We start from the raw sequence: 12,500 nt of genomic DNA, 5'->3' as shown, positions 1-12,500 counted from the left end.
TGATGTTGGTACCTGGGGAGCCAAGTACTACTAGGTTACATGTAGTCTGATGTTGGTACCTGGGGGGCCAAGAACTACTAGGTTACATGTAGTCTGATGTTGGTACCTGGGGAGCCAAGTACTACTAGGTTACACGTAGTCTGATGTCGGTACCTGGGGAGCCAAGTACTACTAGGTTCCATGTAGTCTGATGTCGGTACCTCGGGAGCCAAGTACTACTAGGTTCCATGTAGTCTGATGTTGGTACCTGGGGAGCCAAGTACTACTAGGTTCCATGTAGTCTGATGTTGGTACCTGGCGAGCCAAGTACTACTAGGTTACATGTAGTCTGATGTTGGTACCTGGGGAGCCAAGTACTACTAGGTTACATGTAGTCTGATGTTGGTACCTGGGGAGCCAAGTACTACTAGGTTACATGTAGTCTGATGTTGGTACCTGGCGAGCCAAGTACTACTAGGTTACATGTAGTCTGATGTTGGTACCTGGGGAGCCAAGTACTACTAGGTTCCATGTAGTCTGATGTCGGTACCTGGGGAGCCAAGTACTACTAGGTTCCATGTAGTCTGATGTTGGTACCTGGGGAGCCAAGTACTACTAGGTTACATGTAGTCTGATGTTGGTACCTGGGGAGCCAAGTACTACTAGGTTCCATGTAGTCTGATGTTGGTACCTGGGGAGCCAAGTACTACTAGGTTACATGTAGTCTGATGTTGGTACCTGGGGAGCCAAGTACTACTAGGTTACATGTAGTCTGATGTTGGTACCTGGCGAGCCAAGTACTACTAGGTTACATGTAGTCTGATGTTGGTACCTGGGGAGCCAAGTACTACTAGGTTCCATGTAGTCTGATGTCGGTACCTGGGGAGCCAAGTACTACTAGGTTCCATGTAGTCTGATGTTGGTACCTGGGGAGCTAAGTACTACTAGGTTACATGTAGTCTGATGTTGTTACCTGGGGAGCCAAGTACTACTAGGTTCCATGTAGTCTGATGTTGGTACCTGGGGAGCCAAGTACTACTAGGTTACATGTAGTCTGATGTTGGTACCTGGGGAGCCAAGTACTACTAGGTTACATGTAGTCTGATGTTGTTACCTGGGGAGCCAAGTACTACTAGGTTACATGTAGTCTGATGTTGGTACCTGGGGAGCCAAGTACTACTAGGTTACATGTAGTCTGATGTTGGTACCTGGGGAGCCAAGTGAACTCATCTTCCATTATTGTCCAATTCAAGTTAGCGGAAGTTAGCTTAGCATGTGCAAAACATGTTTCTGCTGCATCACACTTTGAAAAGCCCTGGTCCAGGTAGAACACAAGCTAACATGCTAATCAGCTATTAACACGGTAGTTAGCCTGCTAGCACAGCTGCAGCAGCTCATCGTCGCTGCTTTCCGTCTTGCCGCCAAACTCCAGGCACGCGTCCGGGATGCGAGCGGTGTGAACCTTTCCGCAGTGTTCGCAAGGACCATCCCGCCCCGCTTGCGTGCCGTTGGCACGGTGTTGGCGCGGAGCTCGGGCTGTGTCGGGGGAGAGCGCGGGCTCTAAAAGGGGTTGTCGGACTCCGCCGAGCAAAGAGGACGAGTCCGAATCTGGGATCAGAAGCTCCACGTCTTCCTCATCCTCCTCGCTGCCTCGCCGCTCCGTGGACTCTGTCCTGGTTCTTCCCGTGTCCAGTTGGCGCAGCGGACTATGATTGGTCCAGGCGGGGTTCTGGCTGCTTCCCAGCAGGTTCCTGGCCAGCTGGCGCAGGCTCTGGGCCAGACGCTGTAGGCCAGATGTGGATGGAGCTCGGACCTCGGAGGAGTCGCTGTGGCATATCGCGTCCGGATTGGCGGTTACCATGGTGACCGGGCCGGCGGGGGATGGCGTCGCTCTAGAAGTGTCCGGCAGGTTGATGGGGGTGGTGGAGAGCATCATAGCTACTGAACTGGAGGGTGGGGTCTTGTGGGGAAGGGGGGCAACAGGTCCAGCCACCGCACCGATCACGCGTTCCCTCCCCCTATCGCTCTCCGTGTCCGTATCGTCAGAGTCCGGGGACAGCAGGTCTGATCCGGAGCTCCCAGTACCGGCACTGTCCTCCAGGTCCGCAGAGACCAGAGCCAAAGACGCCGACTGTCGAGACCGAGAGAAGTTGAAGATACTGCGCCACAGGTTGCTATGGCGACAGGCAGAAGGGAGGCGCAGCGTGGTGAAGCCGAGCTGAGAGCGAACTGCCAGGCGGAGGTTTTCCAAAACGGACGCCTGAGAGCCAGACCACACGGAGAAGATCAATGGTCATTCCTGCTAGAACATTCCTACACACTCCTACCTGGTTCCCCGAGCACACGGGGAAGTCCTCCACAGGCGGGATCAAACCCTGAGCTATGAGCTGGCCGTATGAGGGCGGGGCTTCTCTCCGCAGCAGCTCCGCCTCCACCCTGGACAGCTGGGTCTCGAAGGACCTGCGGCGAGCGATTGGCGGTCAGACAGCTGCACAAGACAACGGGGGTGTGGTCGCTCACCTGCGCTCGAACATGCGCAGCGAGTAGAGTTTGCAGGTGCAGCCCAGCGCGATGACCAGCAGGAGGCCGCAGACCAGGCTGCCGATGACGGCGGCCGTGATGACTCGGGTGGGAACCACCACGGGACAACTTTCCTCGTCGCTGCCGTCGCCGCAGTCGTCCTGAGCGTCACAGACCCAGGACTCGAACACGCAGCGGTTATTCTGCACACAAGTCAAAGTGTCGGGCCGAGCAGGTTTCAGACCATCTGCCCAATGATTGGTCAAAAGGCTGTCACGTGACTTCACAGCGCCATGTTTGCTACCAACACTGTACTCCCTCGAAGTGGAAACATGCCGCGTTGTGCTCTGCTTGGGGGCCAATTTAGGACCCACGTCCTCCAAAGACCTAAGACAAGATTTGAGACTATTGGACTAGAAGGGCCAACTTAGGACCCGTTTAGCTGTGTCCTCTGAAGACCTAAGACAAGATTTAAGACCATTGGACCAGAAAGGCCAACTTAGAACCCGTTTACTCGCGTCCTCTGAAGACCTAAGACAAGATTTAAGACCATTGGAACAGAAGGGTCAACTTAGGACCCGTTTAGCTGTGTCGTCGGAAGACCTAAGACAAGATTTAAGACCGTTGGACCAGAAGGGCCAACTTAGGACCCGTTTAGCTGTGTCCTCTGAAGACCTAAGACAAGATTTGAGACTGTTGGACCAGAAAGGCCAACTTAGAACCCGTTTACTCGCGTCCTCTGAAGACCTTAGACAAGATTTAAGACCATTGTAACAGAAGGGCCAACTTAGGACCCGTTTAGCTGTGTCCTCTGGAGACCTAAGACAAGATTTAAGACCGTTGGACCAGAAAGGCCAACTTAGAACCCGTTTACTCGTGTCCTCTGAAGACCTAAGACAAGATTTAAGACCATTGGAACAGAAGGGTCAACTTAGGACCCGTTTAGCTGTGTCGTCGGAAGACCTAAGACAAGATTTAAGACCGTTGGACCAGAAGGGCCAACTTAGGACCCGTTTAGCTGTGTCCTCTGAAGACCTAAGACAAGATTTGAGACTGTTGGACCAGAAAGGCCAACTTAGAACCCGTTTACTCGCGTCCTCTGAAGACCTTAGACAAGATTTAAGACCATTGTAACAGAAGGGTCAACTTAGGACCCGTTTACCTGTGTCGTCGGAAGACCTAAGACAAGATTTAAGACCGTTGGACCAGAAGGGCCAACTTCGGACCTCAAATTTATACTTTTGAAAAAATAGAAGCATGTTTTATTGTTGAGCTGGACTATGTTTAGAACTAGATTCAGACTCGTTCTTTAGGAAAACTAACGACCGCAATTGTATGCTTGCGAGCACAGCTGCCCATGTCCTTGGTAGCAAAGATGGCGCCTGTCGTACTCTTGATACACCACTCTGTCTGCTGCCAGGCTCCCTCTGGCGCTGCCTTGCTTCCTACCTTGCAGTGGAAGTTTCCGGGCTGGCAGAAGAAGCAGTTCTTCTCATCAGAACCGTTGGGGCAGCGGTTCTGGTAGTTGCAGCGGTCCGATCGAGGATAACAGGCTCCGTTCCTGGAACAGGGGAACTCCTCCTCCTGACACGTGGAACAGTTGAGCTCGTCGCGGCCGTTGGGGCAGTGCCAGTAGCCGTCACAGCGCTGCTGCTCCGTGTAGCAGCCCCAGTTGCCCCCGCAGGGGAGCTCCCAGGGCAGGCAGAAGCCGTCCACCTGAAAGCCAAACGGACCAGTCGAACCCTGAGGTCCACATCACACCCGAGATCGTGATCCACCGACCTGGTAGGTGACGTTGAAGCCTCTGGCGGCGTTGATCTTGTCGGCGTAAAAGTGGATTCGCAGCTGGCCGGATGACGACACCACCACCAGGGGCGCTCTGGAGTCGAAAGCTGTCAGCACCCGGAGAAGTCGGCGAGGGTTCTCCTCCAGGCCGTCGTAGACCTTCACGTAGTCGCCGTAGCCGGTGCCGTCCAGTTTGAAGTCGGTGAAGCGCAGGATGACCTACGGGAGCAGCAGTTTGACACGTGCGCTACAGGAATCAAGTATGGAGCCAAAACATTTGCTAGCCAAGAACTTGTTTTCGCTTTGGCAACAAATAAGAAACCCCCAAAAATATTCAATGTTTTCAATGCCAACCTTCATATATTCACACCTTTTTAGAAATGACTAAATACTAGGGCTGTCAAAGTTAACCATATAGTAACGCATTAACTATAAATTCCTTTTGACCCTCGGACCGTTCCGTAGTGTGAGGAAGTCTGACTTAGTTTTAGACTCCCCTCCCCCCAGCCCATTGTACCTTTTGAGTGCAATGACAACAAAGTACTATCCTGTCCTATCAGCCGGTTGTCTGGCTACCAAATGTTGCTGGCAGTGTTTTGGCTCCACAACCAAGTGGATTTACCTTCCTGTGGTCTCCGGTGTCAATCAGCCAGGTGCAGTTACTCCCTGGAGGGTAGAAGTCGGGATAGTTGGGAGAACTGAAGGAGCCGTAGAAGTTCCTCAACCAATCGCCGCAGGTGGGGACGTCGCAGTCGATCTCGTCTCCCAGATCCTGAGAGAAGGCCAGAGGTTAAAGCCACCAAGTGGAGGGAGAAGCCAAAGTGGGAGGAGCCAGTTGACCTGACAGTCTATGCTGCCGTCACAGCGCAGACTGTGCGGCAGGCAAGTGTAGATGCGGGTGTAGCGGGACAAGCAGGGGAACTGGTTCAGGCTGCAGGGCTGGAAGGAGAAGGGCGAGTCCACGCACAGATCCTCGTCGGAATTGTCACCGCACTCGTCCATGGAGTTACAGCGCCACCAGTCGGGGATGCACTTGCCATTGGAGCAGTGAAAGTGATCCACGTCACAGCTGGAAACATCTGCCTTACCTACAGCCACACGTCACAGCTCAGTCTCAGGTCAGTCTTCACATAAGGAACACGTCCTGATCTCACCCGTGACGTAGGACAGTCGGAAACCTTTTCCTGTCAGAGCCTCGTCAGAGCGGAAGTGAATCCAGACGTGGTCTTGAGACGAGATGTAAGGCGGCGGCAGGGACGAGCCGCACACTCGCAGTCCGTCCAGGTTCTTGTAGCTGCTGATGGACATCCAGTCCGACGAGCAGCGGTGGGAACTCTGCAGCTCAAAGTCCTGGAAACTACACGCAAGGAGGTTTTCACAGGAGCCGCCGCCACGTGTGAGCCGTCCCTTGGCCGACTGTACCTGAGGGTGATGGTGTCCCCGGGTCGGCCTCGGATGTTCCAGCTGCAGTTCAGGCGAGGCGGGTACTGGAAGGGCCAACCGGGGCTGGTGATGACGCCGCTGGACGCCCTCAAGAGCTCAGACGAGTCGCCGCACGCTGAATGGGAGGCAGAGTGAGCTCGGAGCCACAAAAAGTGTCAAGGTGTGACCTCACCGCTGGAAATCCCAGACACAAAAATGTTTTGGTTTCTCTGAGAGGCAGCGACGCATCCTGCAGACACAAGAAACACACGTGAGGACCAGACGCCATCTTCAAGGAGATTCAAGTCCTGGATTTAGCGCTTTCGTGTTTGCTGTTAGCATTAGCATCAGTGCTAACCAACGTTGGAATGATGGATCAGTGCCAGCTCTGTCACGTTCAAGCACTCTATTGGTTTTGGACACCACAATATTCCTTTTCCCTCAAACATCTTCAACATCTGCAACCTAAACATCTTCAACATCTGCAACCTAAACATCAACATCTTCAACATCTGCAACCTAAACATCTTCAACATCTGCAACCTAAACATCAACATCTTCAACATCTGTAATCCAAACATCTTCAACATCTGCAACCTAAACATCAACATCTTCAACATCTGTAATCCAAACATCAACATCTGCAACCTAAACATCTTCAACATCTGCAACCTAAACATCTTCAACATCTGCAACCTAAACATCTTCAACATCTGCAACCTAAACATCTTCAACATCTGTAATCCAAACATCAACATCTGCAACCTAAACATCTTCAACATCTGCAACCTAAACATCTTCAACATCTGCAACCTAAACATCTTCAACATCTGCAACCTAAACATCTTCAACATCTGCAACCTAAACATCTTCAACATCTGCAACCTAAACATCTTCAACATCTGTAATCCAAACATCAACATCTGCAACCTAAACATCTTCAACATCTGCAACCTAAACATCTTCAACATCTGCAACCTAAACATCTTCAACATCTGCAACCTAAACATCTTCAACATCTGCAACCTAAACATCTTCAACATCTGCAACCTAAAAATCTTCAACATCTGCAACCTAAACATCAACATCTTCAACATCTGTAATCCAAACATCAACATCTGAAACCCAAACACCAGGCATCTTCAACATCTGCAATCTAAAACCGCAACATGTGCAATCCAAAACATCAACATCTGCAATCCAAATAAAAATCTGCAATCCAAAACTTCAACATCTGCAATCCATAACATCTTCAACATCTGCAACCTAAATATCAAACATCTGTAATCCAAACATCAACATATTTAACATCTGTATAACAAACAACGTCTGAAAGCCCAAATCAACATCATCAACATCTGCAATCTAAAACATCAACATCTTGGAACATCTGCAATCCAAATACAAATCTGCAATCCAAAACATCAACATCTGCAATCCATAACAACATATTCAACATCTGCAATCCATAACATCAACATCTGCAATCCATAACAACATATTCAATATCTGCAATCCAAAACATCAACATCTGCAATCCATAACATCAACATCCGCAATCCATAACAACATATTAAACATCTGCAATCCATAACATCAACATCTGCAATCCATAACAACATATTCAACATCTGCAATCCATAACATCAACATCTGCAATCCATAACAACATATTCAACATCTGCAATCCAAAACATCAACATCTGCAATCCATAACAACATATTCAACATCTGCAATCCATAACATCAACATCTGCAATCCATAACAACATATTCAACATCTGCAATCCAAAGCAACATCTGCAATCCAAAACATCAACATCTGCAATCCATAACAACATATTCAACATCTGCAATCCATAACATCAACATCTGCAATCCATAACAACATATTCAACATCTGCAATCCATAACATCAACATCTGCAATCCATAACATCAACATCTGCAATCCATAACAACATATTCAACATCTGCAATCCATAACATCAACATCTGCAATCCATAACATCAACATCTGCAATCCATAACAACATATTCAACATCTGCAATCCAAAACAACATCTGCAATCCAAAACATCAACATCTGCAATCCATAACAACATATTCAACATCTGCAATCCATAACATCAACATCTGCAATCCATAACATCAACATCTGCAATCCATAACAACATATTCAACATCTGCAATCCAAAGCAACATCTGCAATCCAAAACATCAACATCTGCAATCCATAACAACATATTCAATATCTGCAATCCATAACATCAACATCTGCAATCCATAACATCAACATCTGCAATCCATAACATCAACATCTGCAATCCATAACAACATATTCAATATATGCAATCCATAACATCAACATCTGCAATCCATAACAACATATTCAATATCTGCAATCCATAACATCAACATCTGCAATCCATAACATCAACATCTGCAATCCATAACAACATATTCAACATCTGCAATCCATAACATCAACATCTGCAATCCATAACAACATATTCAACATCTGCAATCCATAACATCAACATCTGCAATCCATAACATCAACATCTGCAATCCATAACAACATATTCAACATCTGCAATCCATAACATCAACATCTGCAATCCATAACATCAACATCTGCAATCCATAACAACATATTCAACATCTGCAATCCAAAACAACATCTGCAATCCAAAACATCAACATCTGCAATCCATAACAACATATTCAACATCTGCAATCCATAACATCAACATCTGCAATCCATAACATCAACATCTGCAATCCATAACAACATATTCAACATCTGCAATCCAAAGCAACATCTGCAATCCAAAACATCAACATCTGCAATCCATAACAACATATTCAATATCTGCAATCCATAACATCAACATCTGCAATCCATAACATCAACATCTGCAATCCATAACAACATATTCAATATATGCAATCCATAACATCAACATCTGCAATCCATAACATCAACATCTGCAATCCATAACAACATATTCAACATCTGCAATCCAAAGCAACATCTGCAATCCAAAACATCAACATCTGCAATCCATAACAACATATTCAACATCTGCAATCCAAAGCAACATCTGCAATCCATAACATCAACATCTGCAATCCATAACATCAACATCTGCAATCCAAAGCAACATCTGCAGTCCATAACATCAACATCTGCAATCCATAACAACATATCCAACATCTGCAATCCAAAGCAACATCTGCAATCCATAACATCAACATCTGCAATCCATAACAACATATTCAACATCTGCAATCCAAAGCAACATCTGCACTCCAAGTAAACATCTTCAACATCTGCAATCAACCTCACAAGGCTGACATGACAACGTTTGGCTTCATTAGTCGGAACATAAACGATCAATCGCTGAAGGTGTCAGCCATGAACGATTAATCGCTGAAGGTGTCAGCCATGAACGATTAATCGCTGAAGGTGTCAGCCATGAACGATTAATGGCTGAAGGTGTCAGCCATGAACGATTAATCGCTGAAGGTGTCAGCCATGAACGATTAATCGCTGAAGGTGTCAGCCATGAACGATTAATCGCTGAAGGTGTCAGCCATGAAGGATGAATCGCTGAAGGTGTCAGCCATGAAGGATTAATGGCTGAGGGTGTCAGCCATGACGGATGAATGGCTGAAGGTGTCAGCCATGAACGATTAATCGCTGAAGGTGTCAGCCATGAACGATTAATCGCTGAAGGTGTCAGCCATGAACGATTAATCGCTGAAGGTGTCAGCCATGAAGGATGAATCGCTGAAGGTGTCAGCCATGAAGGATTAATGGCTGAGGGTGTCAGCCATGACGGATGAATGGCTGAAGGTGTCAGCCATGAACTCACCTGAGAAGATGAGCAGGTAGACACCTGAACAGACGGCCATGGTGAAGATGCTGCGTCCAAGGTCACAAACTAGCTAGCAGTTGGCTGCAATGCACAATGGTTAGCAGTTAGCTTAGCACAAAGCAGTGTTAGCAGTTAGCTTAGCACAAAGCAGTGCTAGCAGTTAGCTTAGCACAAAGCAGTGTTAGCTTAGCACAAAGCAGTGTTAGCTTAGCACAAAGCAGTGTTAGCAGTTAGCTTAGCACAAAGTGAAGCTAAAGCTAGTAGGAAACAAAGAGGCTACAGTTAGCCAGAAGGCTCCATGGCAACAACAACAACAACAATAATAATAATAATAAGAAGAAGAGGTTACGGCCTACAAGTGTATAAAGTCATGTTAGCCGACCTGACTCAAGCCAACTTGCACAAGCTAAGAAGCGGCGAGTCAGGCGGACGTTGGCTGATGAAGAGGCCGACTAGCAGCTGCATGCTAGCGGGGAGAAGCGAGCAGCTGGTCCGCAATCTTCCGTCCACAAAGAAGCTACCAAGTTAGTCCACAAATACCCTCACAGAAGCGGCTACGCAACACGAATAGCGTCGCTGTCAAGTCGCATTTTGTTGGCTGCGATTTTCTTCTAATTCTATTCGATTCTTTTCTATTGTATTCTTCTGCCTGGGCATCACACACAGGCCCCGCCTCCTTCGCGTGACGTCACACAAACCTCAATCGCTTGCTTTTGCCAGTTGTTAATATTCTTTCAATCATTTCTCGTTTATAATTTGATATTAACGTGTAAAGAAATAGTTGGTGACTATAACGGTTTAAATTGTAGCTGAAGTTTTTGTTTATATATATATCGCAAAACAGCAGTTTGACGATGTCACTTCCGGTGAGGTCACTTCCTGTTGAGTTACTTCCTGTGTTGCCTGCAAACAATTCGGACATGTTGCCCGTTTGTGAAGAATCGTGTTGCATCGTAAACTGTCCGTCACTTTCATGTTCAAATGTGTACATAGTAAGTTTCATGTTCAAATGTGTACATAGTAAGTTTCATGTTCAAATGTGTACATAGTTTCATGTTCAAATGTGTACATAGTAAGTTTCATGTTCAAATGTGTACATAGTTTCATGTTCAAATGTGTACATAGTAAGTTTCATGTTCAAATGTGTACATAGTAAGTTTCATGTTCAAATGTGTACATAGTAAGTTTCATGTTCAAATGTGTACATAGTTTCATGTTCAAATGTGTACATAGTTTCATGTTAAAAGGTGTAAATAGTTTTATGTTCAAATGTGTACATAGTTTCATGTTAAAGGCCTATTGAAATGAATTTTTTTTATTTAAACGGGGAGAGCAGATCTATTCTATGTGTCATACTTGATCATTTCGCGATATTGCCATATTTTTGCTGAAAGGATTTAGTATAGAACAACGACGATAAAGATTGCAACTTTTGGTATCTGATAAAAAAAGGCTTGCCCCTACCGGAAGTAGCGTGACGTAGTCAGTTGAACATATACGCAAAGTTCCCTATTGTTTACAATGATGGCCGCATGAAGTGAGAGAGATTCGGACCGAGAAAGCGACAATTTCCCCATTAATTTGAGCGAGGATGAAAGATTTGTGGATGAGTAAAGTGCAAGTGAAGGACTAGTGGGGAGTTGAAGCTATTCAGATAGGGAAGATGCTGTGAGAGGCGGGGGTGACCTGATATTCAGCTGGGAATGACTACAACAGTAAATAAACACAAGACATATATATACTCTATTAGCCACAACACAACCAGGCTTATATTTAATATGCCACAAATTAATCCTGCATAAAAACACCTGCGTGTTTGTTATGCTAGCTCCTAGCTCCTCTGCTAGCTCCTAGCTCCATAGAACACGCCAATACAATTCAAACACCTGATCAACACACACAATCACTCAGCCCAAAAGACCGTTCACCTAACCCAAGGTTCATAAAGCTTATATATTTTAAAAAAGTTACGTACATACGCAAAAAAAAGTTGCGCACATACGGTCAAGCGATCAAATGTTTAGAAGCCAAAGCTGCATACTCACAGTAGCACGTCTGCGTCTTTGTCATCCAAATCAAAGTAATTCTGGTAAGAGTCTGTGTTGTCGCAGTTCTCTACAGGCGTCTGTGTATCCAAGTCAAAAGTCCTCCTGGTTAGAGTCTCTGTTATCCGAGTTCTTCCATCTTGACTGCATCTTTCGGGAATGTAAACAAAGAAGCGCCGGCTGTGTACTGTTGTTGCTGACTACGTTCGAAAAATACGTCCATTTCTCACCGACAACTTTCTTCTTTGCTTGCTCAGCTTCTTTCTCCATAATGCAATGAACATGATTGCAACAGATTCACGAACACAGATGTCCAGAATACTGTGGAATTATGAAATGAAAACAGAGCTTTTTCGTATTGTATTCAATGTGGAAGGCATACCCGTGTTCGCCGGTCTACGTCACGCGCATACGTCATCCTCAGAGGCGTTTCGAACCGGAAGTTTAGCGGCAAATTTAAAATGTCACTTTATAAGTTAACCCGGCCGTATTGGCATGTGTTATAATGTTAAGATTTCATCATTGATATATAAACTATCAGACTGCGTGGTCGGTAGTAGTGGCTTTCAGTAGGCCTTTAAAAGGTGTAAATAGTTTTATGTTCAAATGTGTACATAGTTTCATGTTAAAATGTGTAAATAGTTTTATGTTCACTTCTGGGAAGGTCACTTCCTGTTGAGTTACTTCCTGTGTTGCCTGCAAACAATTCGGACATGTTGCCCGTTTGTGTAGAATCGTGTTGCACCGCAAACTGTCCGTCACTTTCATGTTAAAAGGTGTAAATAGTTTCATGTTAAAATGTGTAAATAGTTTTATGTTAAAAGGTGTAAATAGTTTTATGTTAAAAGGTGTAAATAGTTTCATGT

General features: G+C 46.0%; 1 protein-coding gene across 4 annotated transcripts in view; it reads right to left on the bottom strand.

Annotated features, from left to right (window-relative positions):
• LOC133651249 (low-density lipoprotein receptor-related protein 12-like) overlaps positions 1–10,290 on the bottom strand; it is an 11,262-nt gene extending 972 nt beyond the window's left edge. For 2 of the 4 annotated variants that reach the window (XR_009826394.1, XM_062049306.1), the window contains exons 1-12: positions 9,972–10,290; positions 9,587–9,670; positions 5,900–5,956; positions 5,707–5,842; positions 5,439–5,641; positions 5,125–5,372; positions 4,907–5,056; positions 4,282–4,503; positions 3,949–4,215; positions 2,500–2,702; positions 2,307–2,439; positions 1–2,239 (exon numbers count right to left, since the gene is read on the bottom strand). The exon at positions 1–2,239 is cut by the window's left edge. Coding sequence is in view for 3 of the 4 variants with exons in the window: in XM_062049306.1 (XP_061905290.1) it covers positions 1,355–2,239; positions 2,307–2,439; positions 2,500–2,702; positions 3,949–4,215; positions 4,282–4,503; positions 4,907–5,056; positions 5,125–5,372; positions 5,439–5,641; positions 5,707–5,842; positions 5,900–5,956; positions 9,587–9,626 (2,544 nt within the window). In the remaining variant the exon portion in view is untranslated. Of the gene's footprint in view, positions 2,240–2,306; positions 2,440–2,499; positions 2,703–3,948; positions 4,216–4,281; positions 4,504–4,906; positions 5,057–5,124; positions 5,373–5,438; positions 5,642–5,706; positions 5,843–5,899; positions 5,957–9,586; positions 9,671–9,945 lie in introns of all 4 variants that reach the window. The other 2 variants (XM_062049307.1, XM_062049309.1) reach the window with 2 other exon arrangements.
• Positions 10,291–12,500: the final 2,210 nt, after the last annotated feature.

This window comes from Entelurus aequoreus, linkage group LG05, assembly GCF_033978785.1.
Source record: "Entelurus aequoreus isolate RoL-2023_Sb linkage group LG05, RoL_Eaeq_v1.1, whole genome shotgun sequence".
Lineage (NCBI taxonomy): Eukaryota > Metazoa > Chordata > Actinopteri > Syngnathiformes > Syngnathidae > Entelurus > Entelurus aequoreus.
Note: the sequence above shows the minus strand (reverse complement) of the source record. Positions and strands in the feature narration are given on the sequence as shown.